At 38.8% G+C, this 17,433-nt stretch overlaps 1 protein-coding gene across 1 annotated transcript; it reads right to left on the reverse strand.

The window, feature by feature from the left end:
- Positions 1–387: 387 nt before the first annotated feature.
- Positions 388–15,564, reverse strand: LOC138378997 (P antigen family member 3-like). The gene is made up of 5 exons (XM_069464280.1): positions 15,478–15,564; positions 14,896–15,010; positions 12,904–12,909; positions 10,155–10,268; positions 388–548 (listed from the first exon to the last, which is right to left on the reverse strand). The coding sequence occupies exons 1-5, from the start codon at positions 15,562–15,564 to the stop codon at positions 388–390; spliced, it is 483 nt and encodes a 160-aa protein (XP_069320381.1).
- Positions 15,565–17,433: the final 1,869 nt, after the last annotated feature.

The following is a 17,433-nucleotide window of genomic DNA, read 5'->3' on the forward strand; positions in this document are numbered from 1 at the left end:
GAGGGTTGTTATTTAATGGGTATACATTTAATGGATTTCAGTTTTGCACGATGAAAAGAGTTCTGGAGATTGGTGGTACAACAATGTGAATTACGTTAACACTACTGAACTGTATACTTAAAAATGGTTAAGATGGTACATTTTGTTATGTGTATTTTACCACAATTAAAAACTAAAAAATAAGAGTAAAAAATTACCGAAGAAAAAAATTGCATAATTTTATGCACTTTATGTTCTATTGTCATAGACGAGAATACAGAGATCCAGAGAAGTTAGGTGACTTTCTCAGGGTCACACAACTAGTGGGGAGGACCAGGACTCAAACCCAAGTCTATTTGATGCTAAAGTCCACATGGAGTGCACTGTAGGCAGTCCCTCACCTTATTGTCACCAAGTGATTCCCCCTGGTTCCTTCTCCCTTTTCTCACGGATCCAGCTCTCCTTGGTTCTCTGTCCATCTCCTTGTGACACTTTCAGCAGCTCCTCATCCCAGAGACTGCTCCCCAGATCCTCTGGCTCACTGCCTATACATCTGACACCGAGGCCTGCTAGAAGAGAGGAAAGACAGATATGTTTAAATCTTTTGAGAGCATAAAACAATTGTTTACACTTTCCTAAGGACTATTAAGGAGTGAGCATCCTGAGGAGCACTCTTTATTGCAGAGCTGTTTTATGGGAGTGAAAATTCAGACAGGGGAACTCCTGGATTCTAGAGTGGGAATGTGTGTTTGATGAAGGCCTCTTTACCCCCATGGCAGAGACCTATGTGGCTCCATAGAGCGTAACCTGAGAGCAACCATGGGACTGACCCAGCACACATCTAGAATTCTTTTTTTTGAGTCGGAGTCTCGCTCTGTTGCCCAGGCTAGAGTGCCGTGGCGTCAGCCTAGCTCACAGCAACCTCAAACTCCTGGGCTCAAGCGATCCTCCTGCCTCAGCCTTCTGAGTAGCTGGGACTACAGGCACGCGCAACCATGCCCGGCTAATTTTTTTTTTTCTGTATATATTTTTAGCTGTCCATATAATTTCTTTCTGTTTTTAGTAAAGGTGGGGTCTCGCTCTTGCTCAGGCTGGTCTCAAACTCCTGAGCTCAAACAATCTGCCCGCCTAGGCCTCCCAGAGTGCTAGGATTACAGGCATGAGCCACCGCACCTGGCCTTATATCTAGAGTTCTTAAACCTCACGTAATCATGGTCCAGGCCACAGCTCCCAAATTCGTTGAAGCTGAAGCAAACTATGTAAGTGGATGGACCATGGAAAGAACTCGTGTCTCTACAAAGAGTGGGGTGACAGTTAAGATCAGTAAATGTTCACTTTGCAGAATTATCTTCTGTCCTAAAATCTGGGAGGCTGCAGATCTTGGGGAAAGGCTGACTTTGGTCAGGATCATGAGTCAGAGCAGCCAGGGAAGCCTTTGGATTCAGTGAGACCACGCTGTGATTGAGGACAAGTCACTTAACATCCCCGAGCCTCAGTTCTAGAAAACTTGGATAATTTTTATCTACTGCCAGGAATATTGTGGGGGAATGGAGATAGTATTAAGGGGAGGGGACAATTTTGGGGGGGGTGATAGTACTTTTCTATATCTTATATAACTATTCTATATCCAGATTCTTGGCGATATTGTGCACTGATTTTTTTTTTTTTTTTTTTTTGAGACAGAGTCTCACTCTGTTGCCCAGGCTAGAGTGAGTGCCGTGGCATCAGCCTAGCTCACAGCAACCTCAAACTCCTGAGCTCAAGGGATCCTCCTGTCTCAGCCTCCCGAGTAGCTGGGACTACAGGCATGTGCCACCATGCCCGGCTAATTTTTTTCTATATATATTTTTAGCTGTCTATATAATTTCTTTCTATTTTTAGTAGAGATGGGGTCTCGCTCTTGCTCAGGCTGGTCTCGAACTCCTGAGCTCAAACGATCCGCCCACCTCGGCCTCCCAGAGTGCTAGGATTACAGGCGTGAGCCACCGCGCCCGGCCTGATTTTTAAAATTATTTTCCTTCTGAGTCTCTTCCCTGTTTTTCGCCTTTGTGCTTCAACTGCTTTTCTGTTTATGTGTCTGTCTGCCCCACTATGGTGTGATATCCCCCATGGCAAGCACTGTACATCATTGGTCTTTTCATTTCCAGCATCCCAGATACTTCCTGAAACATACTATTGAATTAATTAATCTTTTGTAATGATCCTGACAGGAAAAACATCTACACCATTTAGGAGCCATTATTGCAGATGTTATGTTTGTAGGCATGATACAAATGGCTTTTTGTTTTGTGCCAGATGCTGTAGGAGAGTGGCTTTGTCTTGGTGCCCTGGCGACCTTGCATGTCCCCACATAGGTCATGTAGGCAAGGATTAACTGCACTTAGACCTGAATCTTGCCAAAACACTCAGTGGTTCCTCCTGGAGCATGGCGTGATAAGCAGCCTAGCGAGGATCTGCTACAAGGAACTTTCTCACCTGCCTCACCATTTTGTTGGAGGCTGACACAAGGTCATTACAAATCCATCTCCCTAGTTTCAGCTGAGCCCAGGATGTTCCTCCTTGCCTCATCTTAGGGTACAACTGTGGGCTCCTCACTGGCAGAGCAATCCACCATCTGTGCTGTCACTGGGCACCTCTGATTCAGTGTTGAACTGTGGAACTAGGGAAACAGGGAGCTGACACAACGCTGACCTTGCTTTTGCTGTGTCTGTAACTAATATACTGTTTGGATCCATTTGGGCTCATTGTCTTCTTAATGGCTGAATCTATGGAAGTGTGACAAACCAATCTAACAACTGCAGTGGTGATCCTTGTGGCCCTATTAGCCAAAGCAGTGCTCCTTAGAGACTCGATCACTTGACAGAGCAGAATATTGACTTAATTTCCTTCACATCACACAGAACAAGGAGTAGTTCTCGGCACATATGACTTAGGGTAACCTTTGCCAGACCTCAGTTATTAGAATAGATGCCATATCTGATATAGCTATATTGCTATCAAATTAATATATTTATTTGAATCAAATAAGTTTCTGAACTCAAAATCATTGAAAAAGTTAACCTGATAGCCCTACTTGAAATTCAAAAGCAATATCTCTTGTTAGAGATGTAATAATAATTTTAAATGTAAATGAAATAAAAAAATTTTCAAAATTTAAATGATGTCTATCCCATACCACCCCGAACGTGCCTGATTTTATCTGAAAATTTAAATAAAAAATGGATACTAGAAGGTTGTGAAGGAAGGGTAGGGAGAAGGGGGGGGCAATAGGGAGAGATTTGTTAAAGCAGCGGTCCCCAACCTTTTTGGCACCAGGGACTGATTTCATGGAAGACAATTTTTCCACGGGCCAGGGGGATGGGGGTGGGGTGCCATGGGTGTGTGTGTAGCGGGGTGGTGCAGAACTCAGGTGATGTGCAGCCCATTTCCTAACAGGCCACGGACCAAGGGTTGAGGACTGCCGTGTTAAAGGATACAAAGTTACAGCTAGATAAGAGGAATAAGTTCTAGTATTCTATACCACTGTAGGATGACTATAGTTAATAGTATATAGTTTTGTTAGTTCCAGAACTGAGAGGGAGACACACAAAGCCTCAGGTATAGCAAAATGCTGTTTATTTGAACATCTGGGTGCAGATGGGTGGAGGCTGAAAAAAGCGTCCACACTGAGGGAGGGGAAGCTTTGGGTTTTATAGGGCATTTTTCCGGGGGGGAGGGGGGGGAGTAGAGTAACTGGGCCAGAACAGCCACTGTAATGAATTCTTATCAAACAGCTAGTTCCTGGGACCCCTGCTGTTGGTCACATCCTGCAACTCCAGCATTGTCCTTATCAGAAGAGATAAGGAGGGATAAGGAATGCAAGTTCCCCTGTTGCATTCCATTTCTTTATCTCCCTAGGGGTCTGGCAAAGGCTACATGCCTAGTAAGTTTCAAATAGCTAGACGGAGGATATTGAATGTTCCCAACACAAAGAAATGACAATTGTTTGAAATGATGGATGTGCTAATTACCCTGATCACATTATGTATCTCAACATCACTGTGTACCCCATACATATGTATAATTACTATGTCAATTTAAAAACTTAAAAAAGAAAATATAAAATATAACTAATATCCAAATCTATCTTCAATGTAATTAATACTTCATATGTTATCTCACTTATTCTTCATAGCGATCACTTAGTGTAAATATTGTATTTCTACTTTAGAAATAGGGAAACAGATCCAAAAGATGGAAGTATCTTTCCCATCGTCTCAAGGTCAGTGTGTGTCAGAGCCAGGATGGAAACTCATGCCTACTTCATGCCATGGCCTGTAAGGAGATAGTGTAGGGAGGACCCAAGTAATTTTTCTTCAGCAAGTTCCCCTGGTTGCTTTCCCTTTTTTTTTCCTAACTAGGTCCTAATTCTTTCATCCAGCACTGTAGCCTAGGGACTTCTCACATATTTTATGACAAAATGGGATACCTTATATTTAGTCTCACTTTTTATTTCAACCTTGGATTTCCAGTCCTTTTGGACCAAGAAATATTTTTAAACCTCTGTTAGAAGGATAAATAATTGCTGTTTATAATTTCCTGCCATTTTCCAAGCACGCTGTAGGACCCTTTGTTGCAAAAGTATCTTTTTGGATGTAAGGATGTAAATGGAGCTCAGAATTGTAATTCTTGTATTGTGTATAGTAACAGGGGTATAAGGCTGGAAGCAGGCAGCTGGAGGGGCTTCTGAGTGAGATGTGGTGACTGTCAGGCTGATGGAGTTTTATGTAGAGGAAAAAAGGTTGTAGCTTCTCTCTCCCTGCCTCTTAATAACTTTTGAAGAAAGGTCAGTAGTGTTTGCTGGAGATATTGTGCCATTTTTCTATGGGGATTGTGACAACAGTTTTTTTCTGTGTGTCCCCACAAACTGTTCCAAAAAGCTTTATTCTTCTAGTGATATTTTTCTGTAGCACAGTAAAATAAGTATATTATTATTAGAAAATTTTTTAATGCTCATTTTTACACCAATGACTTCATCTGGGACACCATGTGAGGACTGTGTGTCACATTTTAGGAAACTCTTCCTTCAGAAGAACAAAGCCTTTTATTTTAAACAATAAAATATATGTAAATATTACTTTACATTTATATGAAAATATCAGATTGCCACTAAAGTTATCATATACAACATCAGTTCTGCATTCAACACTTTCAAAATTATTTGGTTTGAGAAAAAGAAAGGGCTTTGAACTTAGAACTTGAATCTCCAAATCTGCTTCTAACCAAAATCAGATCTTGTAAATTTATAAAAACTGACTCACCTTTTTTGAGGACTAAATGAGTTCATAAACATATGGAAACTAGCATGGCGAAGTGGCTAACAGATAATACAAACTCTGTAAATGTGAGTTATTATTTCTGTTATAGTTAGATAATGAACTCAGTAAGTAGAGCTGTTGTCATAACTGTATACACATCTATGGTCACTTGACACATTAAAGACCGTGTATCACAGATCAAAATTATCTAGGCAAATTAACAGAGTGATGACTTTTAACTTTCTGTGTATGGAAGGTTAGTATCAGCATAGAAACAGGATCAAGTAGTTTTCAGAGTAACAGCATCATTACAGGCATCTTGCAGGGAATATGGGCCTTATAAAGCTGGAAGACATGGGAACCTGGAGCTGTCCCTTCTGTCTCTCTCTTTTAAGTAGGGTCCGATGCTAGAAAGGAGATGCAATCTAAAAATAGCTGAACAGGGGAAAGCCTAGCCCTACATTACTCAAAGTCTTGCATAGACTTCAGTTCCAAAGAATAGAAAAAGAGGCTTTATAGCCCAATTCATTTTATGAAGCTAGTGTAACCTTGATACCAAAGTCCAACAAAGAGAATACATGAAATAAAAGTATGAATTAATGTGGCCATGAGGCTAAAGATAATTATTCAAAAAGGATAAATGTTATGGAATCAACCTAAGTGTCCGTCAACAGATGAACGGATAAACAAAATGTGGTACATACACACAGTGTAATAATTCTGCTATTAAAAAAATGAAATCATGTCATTTGCAGCAACATGGATAGAACTGGCAGTCATAATGTTAAGTGAAATAAGCCAGGCACAGAAAGAAAAATGTAAGCATGTTCTCACTTGAATGTGGGAGCTTAAAAAGTTGATCTCATGGAGGTAGAGTAGAATGACAGATACTAGAGGCTGGGAAGGGTGTGTGAGTGGGGGGTGATGAAGAGAGGTTGGTTAATGGGTACAAACATACAGTTATATACAAAGAATAAGTTCTAATGTTTGACAGCAGAGTAGGGTGACTATTGTTAACAATAATGTAGTGTATATTTCAAAATAGGTAGAGGAGAGGACTTGAAATGTTCCCAACACATAAAAATGATAAATACTTAAGGTGACAGATACCCTAAATACCCTAACTTGAGCATTACACATTCCATATGCATGTAACAAAATATCACATGTACCCCATAAATATGTATAAAAATTATTTATCAATAAAAAAACAAAAAGGATAATGTCATGGTCAAATTTTTTTCTCCTAGGAATGCAAGGTCAGTTATAGGAACTTACCAATGTAATTCACTACATTAACAGATTAATGGAGGAAAAAAATTCCTATGATTATCTAAATGAATGTACTAAAAGTATCTGATGAAAATCAATACAAATTCAAGATAAATATTCTTAGTAAATTAGGAATGGAATGGAACTTCCTTATTCTGATAAAATATATCTAAAAAAAGCATAAATATGATGAAATGTTCAAAAATTTCCATTTCCCATCAGGCATAAGAGAAGAAATGTCCACTATTACCAGTTCTATTTAATGTTGTATTGGGTGAGTTTAATCCAGTGTTGTAAAATGGGAAAAGGAAAAAAAGTATAATATCAGAAACAAGTTATTATTCAAAGATGATATGATTGTGTATGTTGAAAATCAAAAAGGATCTAGAGATAAATTTGGAATCAGCATATTTAGCAAGGTTGCTAGATAGAAAAATCAATATACAAACATTATACTTTTAGATACCAGCTCAGTCAGAATAAAAATCAAAAATAACACAATTTTCAATAGTATTAAATAGCTAAGAATAAATTTAACAAAGGATGTGCAAGACTTATTTGCAGAAAATTGTAAAATTTTATTGAGATAATTTTAAGTCAAACATCCAGTATAAGAGCAGCTTGCATTGTTTCAGCTTGTCTTCCTTTAAAACTGTGGTTGCCCTTCACCTATAATATAAACATAACGGTTGGGAACATTACTAAGAAGAACTTTATTTAGATTACATGAAAGGCATATGAAGGCCACTACAGTTTTCGTTTTATAAAATGGACTAAAACTAGAACCCTAAGAGTCATCCTTTGGCTTACATCCAGTTAGACTTCTGTAAAGACTTTGAAGATAGACTTCTAAGCATGTACATTATTAATATTTTTTAAACATACCCTGTTTTCTAGTAGTACAAGGAAAGACACTGAGGTCACAACAGATGAATTCAAATGAACCTATTAAAAGGTGGTTTGAAGTGGAAAGCAAAAACTGTGTATACTTTTACTAAAAGTCTAACCAACACACAAAAAACCTAAAAACAAAAGGAATTTACAAAAATTCATGATTTAAATATTTTCACTTGAAATAATATTCTGAATATAAGATAGCTAAATAGTTAATGTCACATTAGGAACTGACTGCATAAGTGAAATGAACAAAAAGGCCAGTATTGCATTTGTTTTTTCTCTATTGTGCAGAAGTGAAAAAATGTTTCTTTGGGCTATTATATCCCTTTTGTGGTTTCTTAAGCAGGTAACCATTTGTCCCCAGTTTTCACCTATAGTCCTGGTGTAATTATTAATAATGCCTCTTTTTACAGTTGAAAGCATTCCAGTTTACATAATAAATTATATGGTCACACTAGTTTTAAGACATTATCATCATTTTTGACATCAAAAACATGAAGGAAATATGTACCATGTCTCTCAATATGGCAAAAATTAAAAAGAAAGAAAGAAAAAAATGAAGGGAAAGGAAGATGGGAAGGGAAAATAAGAAACCTGGAAAAGTCAAGCATTTGTTTCTAAAAGTGCTTTTGAAGGACAATTGCAAATTGTAGAAGTTCTTCAATGGTACTTGTGATGTTTAGATATTCAGGTATTACTGGACCATATTAAACAATGCATGCTTTTGTAGCATATCAATCATTTCATTGATATTTTGAAAATATTAAAGTATGTATTCACTTTCAATTATACAATACATTCAATATCTGTTAGTATCTTGTTCATATTCCTTGTTGGGCTTTTTCCATTTTCTTCAAGATTATGTAAATTACTGGGATACTGTATTCATAGCTATTATTAAAAAGAGCAGTCTTTTAAATTTATTAGTTGGATTACTTTTCCTTTTACTAATGAGTCATATTTGTCTTTTATTAAGTCCCTCTTTCCTTTTCCCTTAGGTTTATTCTGTTGCTCCCTTATTATTTTTATAATGGATGCTCACGTAATTTATTATCTATTTTAATAACATGCATTTAAGGCTATGATCTTCCTAAGAGTAAATTTAGTCATGTTCGATAGGCTCCTGAAAGTAGTCTAAACACTACTTTTTAATGTAAATAGTCTAATGGAATGGTTCAGCAGTGTAAAGTAAAAACATTTCGAAAACTAATGCAAGGTAATTTCTTCCCTAAACAGTAAGCACTTCAGGCCGGGCGCGGTGGCTCACGCCTGTAATCCTAGCACTCTGGGAGGCCGAGGCGGGTGGATCGCTCAAGGTCAGGAGTTCGAGACAAGCCTGAGCAAGAGCGAGACCCCGTCTCTACTAAAAATAGAAAGAAATTATCTGGCCAACTAAAATATATATAGAAAAAATTAGCCGGGCATGGTGGCGCATGCCTGTAGTCCCAGCTACTTGGGAGGCTGAGGCAGTAGGATCGCTTAAGCCCAGGAGTTTGAGGTTGCTGTGAGCTAGGCTGACGCCACGGCACTCACTCTAGCCAGGGCAACAAAGCGACACTCTGTCTCAAAAAAAAAAAAAAAAAAAAAAAACAAAAAACAGTAAGCACTTCCTTTAAACTCAGAAGCTCTTGTAATTAACAGTCAGCAATTTAGCAATGTGTAAAATACACTTATGTTGACTACTTGGGAATTACTACATTATGGTCTTTGAACTTCAAATCCTATCAGTTGATGTCTCAAGGCAGAAACTTGTAATATGAAACATTTGATATGGTTAGAGGTGATTATGTCATACAGTATCTTGTCTACAGTCTTATTAGAAATAGTAACTCAATAAGACTGACAGTGGAGCAGGGAGCATGCTTAGCATTGGCATCTTACTCATCATCAATATCACTGATTTACATTCAATAACCCTACTTGATCAACCACAGAAACTAGACTCTCTCTTGCCATTTTATTATTGAGTCATTCAAAGCTTTGTTGGGGGAAGGATTTAACATGCAATTATTCTTTAAGAGCCAGAGAATTCAGAATTTGACAAAATCTAAGAATCTGTATTGAGGTCTCCATACAGAGAAACAAACATCAAGCAGAATATCTGTTTATTTTCTTAGGAGCAATGAAATCTCAATTCAGATGCTATATTTTGACTCAAGCCAATATTTTAGGATAAACAAATCATGGAAAACAGATTATCTTTGTATTCTCTCCAACACAACCAGAGAATGCAAAACTCAGCATTGAAAATGATTTTGATATATCTGATTTGAATTCACTATTTTCAATAAGAGTAAAGATGGGTTTAGAAACTGTGAGACTTGTCCAGAATTTCAAAAATTATGTTAGAGCTGGTCCTAGAAGCTTCTTCAGTGCCTTAGCATATTTCATACAAACTGCAAATATATTATGTATTTGTTAAAAGCAGAAATTATAAAAGAATATGAAAATTGTTAGCTATCGGTTATACTCAAAAGTAAGAAAATGCTTTCAAATATGATGATCCAATATAGCTTTGACCGAATTTGTTTCTGTATCTGACAGTGTTTAAGTCATGTAGTCAAACATGTGGGGTCTGACTACCTTTCAAAGATCTTTATATTTGAACTCTGTTATTAGAGTAGCAGTAATGCCATCACTATATTTATTAAAAATATAATACTGTAGAAAACAAATCCAAATAATTTTGCATTTTAATGGCTAACATACCTGCTTCTGGCACTTGAATGGGTTCTAGATTTGACAGAATCTCCCCCCTTACGTCAGGACCATCTCCACGTTTACCTCCAGTCTTTGTCTGAGAGAATTCCAGGAGAATAGCTTCTAAGTCAGGTTCTTAAAAATAAAAAGGTTATCAATGACTATATAACCAAAGGTGATCTACAGATTTAATGCAATCCCTATCAAAATACCAATGACATTCTGCACACAATTAGGAAAAACAATCCTAAACTTCATATGGAACCACAGAAGATCCCAAATAGCCAAAGCAATCCTTAGGAAAAAGAACAAGGCTACCAGCATCACAGTACCTGACTTCAAAATATGCTACAAAGGCACAGTAACCAAAAAAGCATGGTACTGGCATAAAAATAGATACACAGACGAAGGGAACAGAATAGAGAACCCAGATATAAATCCACAGATTTATAGCCAACTGATTTTCCACAAAGGCACCAAGAACATTCAATGAGGAAAGGACAGTCTTTACAATAAATGTTGCTAGGAAAACTGGATATCCATATGCAGAAAGATGAATCTAGGCCCTTATGTCTCACTATATATAAAAATCAAATCAAAATGGATTAAAGACTTAAATATAAGACCTGAAATTAGGAAACTACCAGAAGAAAACATTGTGGAAATGCTTCAGGACATTGGTCTACTCTAGACAAACATTTTCTTGGGTAAGACCTCAAAACCACAGGCAACAAAAGTGAAAATAAACAAATGGGATTACATCAAGCTAAAAAGCTTCTGCACAGCAAAGGAAACAACAGAGTGAAAAGACAACCTACAGAATGGGAGAAAATATCTGCAAACTATCCATCTGACAAAAGATTAATAAGCAGAATATATAAGGAACTCAACTCAATAGCAAAAAAATAAATAATTAAATTTAAAAAATGGGCAAATAAACTGAATAGACATTTTTAAAAAAAGACATACAAATGGCCAACAGGCGTATGAAAAAAATGTTCAATGTCACCAATCATCAGGGAAATGCAAGTCAAAACCACAATGAGATATCATCTCACTTGCTAAAATGGCTATTATCAAAAATACAAAAAAATAGGTGCTGGAGAGGATGTAGACAAAGGGAAACAGTAGTACATCACTGGTGGGACTGTGAATTAGTACAGCTACTATGGAAAACAGTATGGAGATTGCTCAAAAAGTAAAAATAGATCTACTATATGATCCAGCTGGGTATATATCCAAAAGAAAGGGAATCAGTATATCAAAGAAAAATCTACACACCCATGTTTATTGCAGCACTACTCACAATAGCCAAGATATGGAATTAACCTAAGTGTCCATCAACAGATGAATAGATAAAGAAAATATAATATGTATATACAATGGAATAATATTTAGCCATAAAAATAATGAAATCATATAATTTGCAGCAACATGAATGGAGCTGTGATCAGCCAGGCACAGAAAGATAAATATCTCATGTTCTCACTCATATGTGGGAGCTAAAAAGTGGATCTCATGGAGGTAGAGAGTAGAATGATGGTTACTAGAGGCTGGGAAGGGTGGGGGGCATGAAGAGAGGTTGACACAGAATACAATTAGATGGAAGGAATATGAGTAAGTTCTAGTGTTCAATAATAGCACAGTAGGATGACTAGAGTTAACAATAATTGTATATTTCAAAATAGCTAAAAGAGAATATTTGAAATGTTTTCAACACAAAGGAATGATAAATGTTTGAGGGGATGGATATCTTAATTACCCTGAGTTGATCATTACACATACATTGTATGCATATATCAAAATATCACATGTACCCCATAAATATGGAGAATTATATCAACAAAAATAAAAGGCTATTGACTGAAATCATCAAGATGGCAGAATAGGAGGTGCCTGACATTCCTTCCTCCCATGGATGCACTGAATAAGCACCTGCACATGGATTGCACTGAATAACACCTACACATGGATCAATTCCCTTGAAGAGAAATCTAGAAACTAGCTGAGAGACTCCTTCACACTGGAAAACTGAGAAAATATCCACATTGAAATGGGTAGGAAAACCTGAGACACTCTTACTACTAACCCCACCCAGGGCATAAAGCCTTATAATCAGGAGGGAATCTCCGACTCCCAGCTTCTTCCTAAGGAGTGAAGGGTCTGGACCACACATGTAGCTCCCCAACTGTCACTGTTCCCACCTGAGGGTTTGGCTCTTAAATCACCTAGCTCTAGGGGTGGAAGGGGTTTGGCATTTGCAAGTCCCCTGAGACCACAGAGAAAAAAGAGGCAGTTTTAAACATGCATGAGAGCACTTAGAGCAAGCAAATAAAAATGCCCATTTCCCTGTTTTTCCCTGGAAGTGATTTGTCTACACACGTTCCTAGCTGCTGCCTGAGGATTGGGCTTCTAAACTATCTTGCATCTGGGAGCTGACAGGCAGGTAAACAATAGACTTCTGGGAGCCTGAATGGGCATGTGGGTGCTTTCTTCACCTTCCCCACCCACCCCAGCTCCAGTGATTAAACCAAGTCTCCAACTTCTTCCTAGAAGGAGTTTGTCCACTTACTTAGTACCCCAACTTTTGAGCTCCCGGCCAAGGAACTGGCTCCTAAGTCACCTAGCTGTGGCAGTGGACAAGGAGCTGCACTTAGGAGTCACCCTGGACCACAGAGAGCAAAATATCCTTTGACAGATAAATGAATAAAGAAATTGGAGTGTGTATATATATAATATATATATAATGGAAAATTACTCAGCCCTGGAAAAGAAGGAGATCCTGTTATTTGTGACAAGACAGATGAACCTAGTGGACATTATGCTAACTGAAATAAACCAGATACAGAAAGAAAAATATTGCATGATCTCACTTACATGTAGAATCTAAAAAATGATGAATACATAGAAACAGTGGAAAGGTGGTTACCAGGGGTACGGAAATGGGGAAATGTAGGTCAAAATGCACAAAATTGTAGTTATGTAGGATGAATAAGTCTAAAGATCTAAAGTACAGCATGACTAGTTAATAACACTGTATTAACTGATAACTTGAAATTTGGTAAGAGAGTAGCACCACAAAAAAGTAACCATGTGAGGAGATGAATATGTTAATTTGCTTGACTGTAGTAATCATCTCACTATGTATGTTTATCAAAACATTATGTTGTACATCTCAAATATATACAATAAAAATAATAGATAAAAGGCTATCAATTTAAGCAGTAAAACATGAAATATAAATAAGGAAATAATATTCATTTCCTTAGTGTTGTGAAATAAAACATGTAGGCTGGTATGATGATAAATGTGATGGTTAAGAATCCCAGCATGCATTCCAATGTGGTGGAAGAATAAATAAATAAATAAATAAAAAGAATCCCAGCAGTGCTATTTCAGGAGTCTGTTGCCAGAAAAAAAAGGAAAGCAGAATTTTCCAAATATTACCCTTTCCTTTCCCAAGCTTTCCTTCAGACAACTTGGTTGCCTTCTTTATACTTATCTCTTATTGTACTCACCACAACAAATCAGTGATTTTTTGGGGGGCCTCTCCGACTATGTGAGTCCAAGGCTGAAATCACATCTGTCGTTAGTATTAGACCCCTCGCATGTAGTATGTTACATGGTACCAGTAGGAACCAATAAATGTTGAGTGAAAAAAAGAGTCTTAATAAGCAGCTGGTCTGTTCTCTTTTAAAACGTCACTGTTATGAAAGACAAAGTAAGACTGAAGAACTGGTCCAGATTAAAAGAGACTAAATAGGCTGGGTGCTATGGCTCTTGCCTGTAATCCCAGAACTTTGAGAGGCTGAGGTTGGAGGATTGCTTGAGGCCAGGAGTTCCAGATCAGCCTGGATAACATAGCAAGACCCTGTTTCTACAAAAAATAAAAAAATTGGCCAGGCATGGTGGTGCATGCCTCTAGTCCTAGCTACTCAGGAGGCTGAGGCAGAAGAATAATTTGAGCCCAGGAGTTGGAGGTTGCAGCGAGCTATGATCCCATCACTTCACTCCAGCCTGGGTGACAGAGTGAGACCTTGTCACCTTGTCACAAAAAACAAAACAAAACAAAACAGTGACTATCATTCACTGAGCTCTTTTTGGATTCTCTATCCTGCTCCACTGAACTGTGTTTTTTCCTGGGCCAGTACTGAGTGACCTTACTATACAGACGCATTTGAGTATTAAACATTTTAGACAAAACTATTCACTTTTTCTTATAAAAACAGAGATGATGGGAAAAATACTATTTTAGGAATGAAGTTATAATCTGCCTCTACTAGTTAAGTGCTCTTTGGTAAGATACAATCCCTGAGCTTCAGTTTTCTCATTTAGAAAAGGGGTTTAACAAACTTAGGTTAACAGGCCTCATTTAAGGTGCTGTAAGTATGTTCACTTGGTACTTTATATATGCTATTAGAAGGTGCTTACCCTTTTGATGCAATGACTTAGTAATAGTGTACAAGTTTAAGACTGATATTTAACATTGTTCCCTTGGATTTGCTAATATACAGTCCTGGCAAGAAAGGAACTTTCAAGCACACAAAATAAGTCTCAAAGAAAAAGGGAAAATTCTTTTACAGTAAGGGAGTACACAAAGCTGCAAATTATATTCTTCACTTTTTCCAGCCAACTTTCAGGAAATGTTCGATATTCTTTTCTAATGTTTCCTTTCCTACTCTTACTGGTTAGGTCATAATGCATGACGTACACATACACCTTACCCTCACTGGCATTTTTTTCCCTTTACCTTCATTTTGAGCCTCAGGTGCTCCTTCATCTTCTCTCTCCTGACCAGGTGCAATATCATGAGTTTCATTTGGGGGCTCCTCTTGTTGAGGTTGCTCCTCACTGGGCTGCTGGGCCTATTGGAGTGTGTGTGTGAAAACAAAAAGTTTTGTTGTTAATACATGTAACAACTATACTTATGTTATATATACATAGATACATCTAATCATAATTAAGTCTAAAGACATTTTTCAACATGATTCTATATATTTATTCTTAATAAAGTTATTCTTCCCACACAGAGGTCACTCTCAGAAGGGCTACCTGCAACGATTTTGGAAGGTATTTTAATCTATGCTAGGATGGACGTGTGCAATCTATTGTTAGTAAACACGAGAAGGTAGTCATGGGGCATATTTCCCAGGAATGTTCCATCCAGGCAACAGCAGAATGTAATTTTCCTGGATCAATGCTTCCTTCATGAGACCAATTGTCACCCATTATCGGCATGGAAGACCTTTGTCAGCACATCTATACTATTCAACACCATTTTCTCAAAAACAAATTTCTGTTAACAGAAAACATTGAATGTTAAGGCACTCACAACCCCAGGCTCAACTGGCTGAGAAGATTCTTGTTCTTCATCTCTTCTCTCTCCAGATTTAGATGTTGAGCTTACTTGCTCACTCATATTTCACACTGAAAACAGAATATTATGATTTGGAAAATGCACTTAAGAGGAAAGCTATATTTGACCATTTCCATGGTCCAATGTTAACTTGTAATTTTTTCTGAATTTTGAAAATACTTTCAAAATAAGTCCCAAGATAAATAGAAGCATGTATGCCTCCTCAGTGCTTGCAAAGCCATTTATGTTGGCCAAGCTGGCAGAGTGATCGTTTCACAACTAGACTCTCCATCATAGGCACATTTAGGAAAATACGGCTAGGAAATTAAAACTGCAGTGACTACTGCTTTCGCCACGCTCCCATTCCCTAGGCCCACGTCCCCCCTCACATCGAGTTTTGTTGGGGCGCACGGCCCCCCCCATTCCTTCCCGTGGCGTCTACTAGACCCTTTCCCAACCTCCATGGCGGAGATGAGAAGTCGTGACACAAGGCATGGGCCCGCTCCTCACTGGGCACCGCTGCGGGGTGCTGCACAGACTTCGGGGACGCGGTCACCAGCCCGCACGGTTCCCAGTTTCCAGGCCCCTGCTTACCGACCGCCCCGCCCCTGCCCGGGGTCCCCAGCGAGGACCCCGGGATCTGTCCTCTGTCGTCGGGGGTCCTGGGCGCCCCTGGGACTCAGATACCTCCAACAGTACCCCCCGCACCCGCCCCATCTTCACCTGACCCCCTCTGCTCCGTGGCTCCCCCTCCTCCCTTGTCCCGCTCCACCACCATGAGGAGAAGGCCCATGGCAGCGTCGCCGCCTGTGAGGGGAAGGACGACGACCTCAAGGCCCTTCCTCCTCTGAAACCCCGGACCGCGCCACCCAACCCGCTCGAAATCCGCTGGCTCCTCCTCACACTCACTCACACTTAAACTACCATGAGAACTTATCTGCGGACCTACCAGTTGAATCTCAGTCAGTGAAAAAGAATTAACGAGACAAGAACTGGACAGCCTGTGGCCCTGCTCTGTGCACAACGTGAACAGCAAAGCCGACGCCTAGTAACGGACACGCCCAGTAACGGACACGCCCAGTAACGGACACGCCCAGTAACGGACACGCCCAGTAACGGACACGCCCAGCAACAGGCATGCGCAGTGCGAACTGGGGTTCCTGCCTCAGCAGAGACTGAGAACTACAAACTGTCCTGAGGACCAAAAGACTTTGTTTACTTTTTCCTGGCCAATCTTTTTTCTTTTCTTTTCTTTTCTTTTTTTCTCTTTTTTCCCTTTTCTTTTCTCCTTCCTTCCTTCCTTCTCTCCTTCCTTCCTTTTTTTCTTTTCCTTCCTTCCTTTTCTTTCTTCCGTCCATTCCTTTCTTTCTTTCTTCCTTCCTTTTTTTCCTTTCTTTCTTTTCTTTCCTGGTCAAGTGAAGCCAATCTTTCTATTCCAGTAACTCTGAGGATCGACAGCCCCAGGTTACCCTTAGTGGAGGATGTGTCTCAGAAGGACCTGTGATAGAAATAGCTGTTAAGGATCTTAATACCTATTCTTATACATGCTTTGATCAGAGTGATTTCCTTCCCTGCTTCTGAGTTTTTTCGTCATGCTTGCAATAACTTTGTCCACTCCCATAGAATAAATACATTCAGACCTGTTTACTTTTTTTGGTTACATTATTGTACATTTAAATATCCCTGAATATGCCTGGGGTCATTCAGTCAGTGTACGGTTCAGAAATATCCATAGATATTGGTTTTATAATCTAGGCTCAGTCTACTGTCACATGATGGACAGCATTGGTGACGATGCTTACCTATATTATACTCCCCAAATATTGTTACTGAAAGTTCGGCCACTTGTCCATGAGTGGCCAAATCAGAAGAATGAGGACAAGTGGTTTGAGGAGGAAGGAAAGAGACATTTTATTATTTTGCCAGCAAAGG

This window comes from Eulemur rufifrons, chromosome 30 (genome assembly GCF_041146395.1).
Source record: "Eulemur rufifrons isolate Redbay chromosome 30, OSU_ERuf_1, whole genome shotgun sequence".
NCBI lineage: Eukaryota > Metazoa > Chordata > Mammalia > Primates > Lemuridae > Eulemur > Eulemur rufifrons.

Coding starts and splice junctions, on each gene's coding strand:
- LOC138378997 (XM_069464280.1), bottom strand. CDS start 15,564: ATGAGTGAGCAAGTAAGCTCAACATCTAAATCTGGAGAGAGAAGAGAT. Junction 15,011..15,477: donor AGCCAGTTGAGCCTGGGGTT/GTGAGTGCCTTA, acceptor ACACTCCAATAG/GCCCAGCAGCCCAGTGAGGA. Junction 549..10,154: donor CATTCAAGTGCCAGAAGCAG/GTATGTTAGCCA, acceptor CCTCTCTTCTAG/CAGGCCTCGGTGTCAGATGT.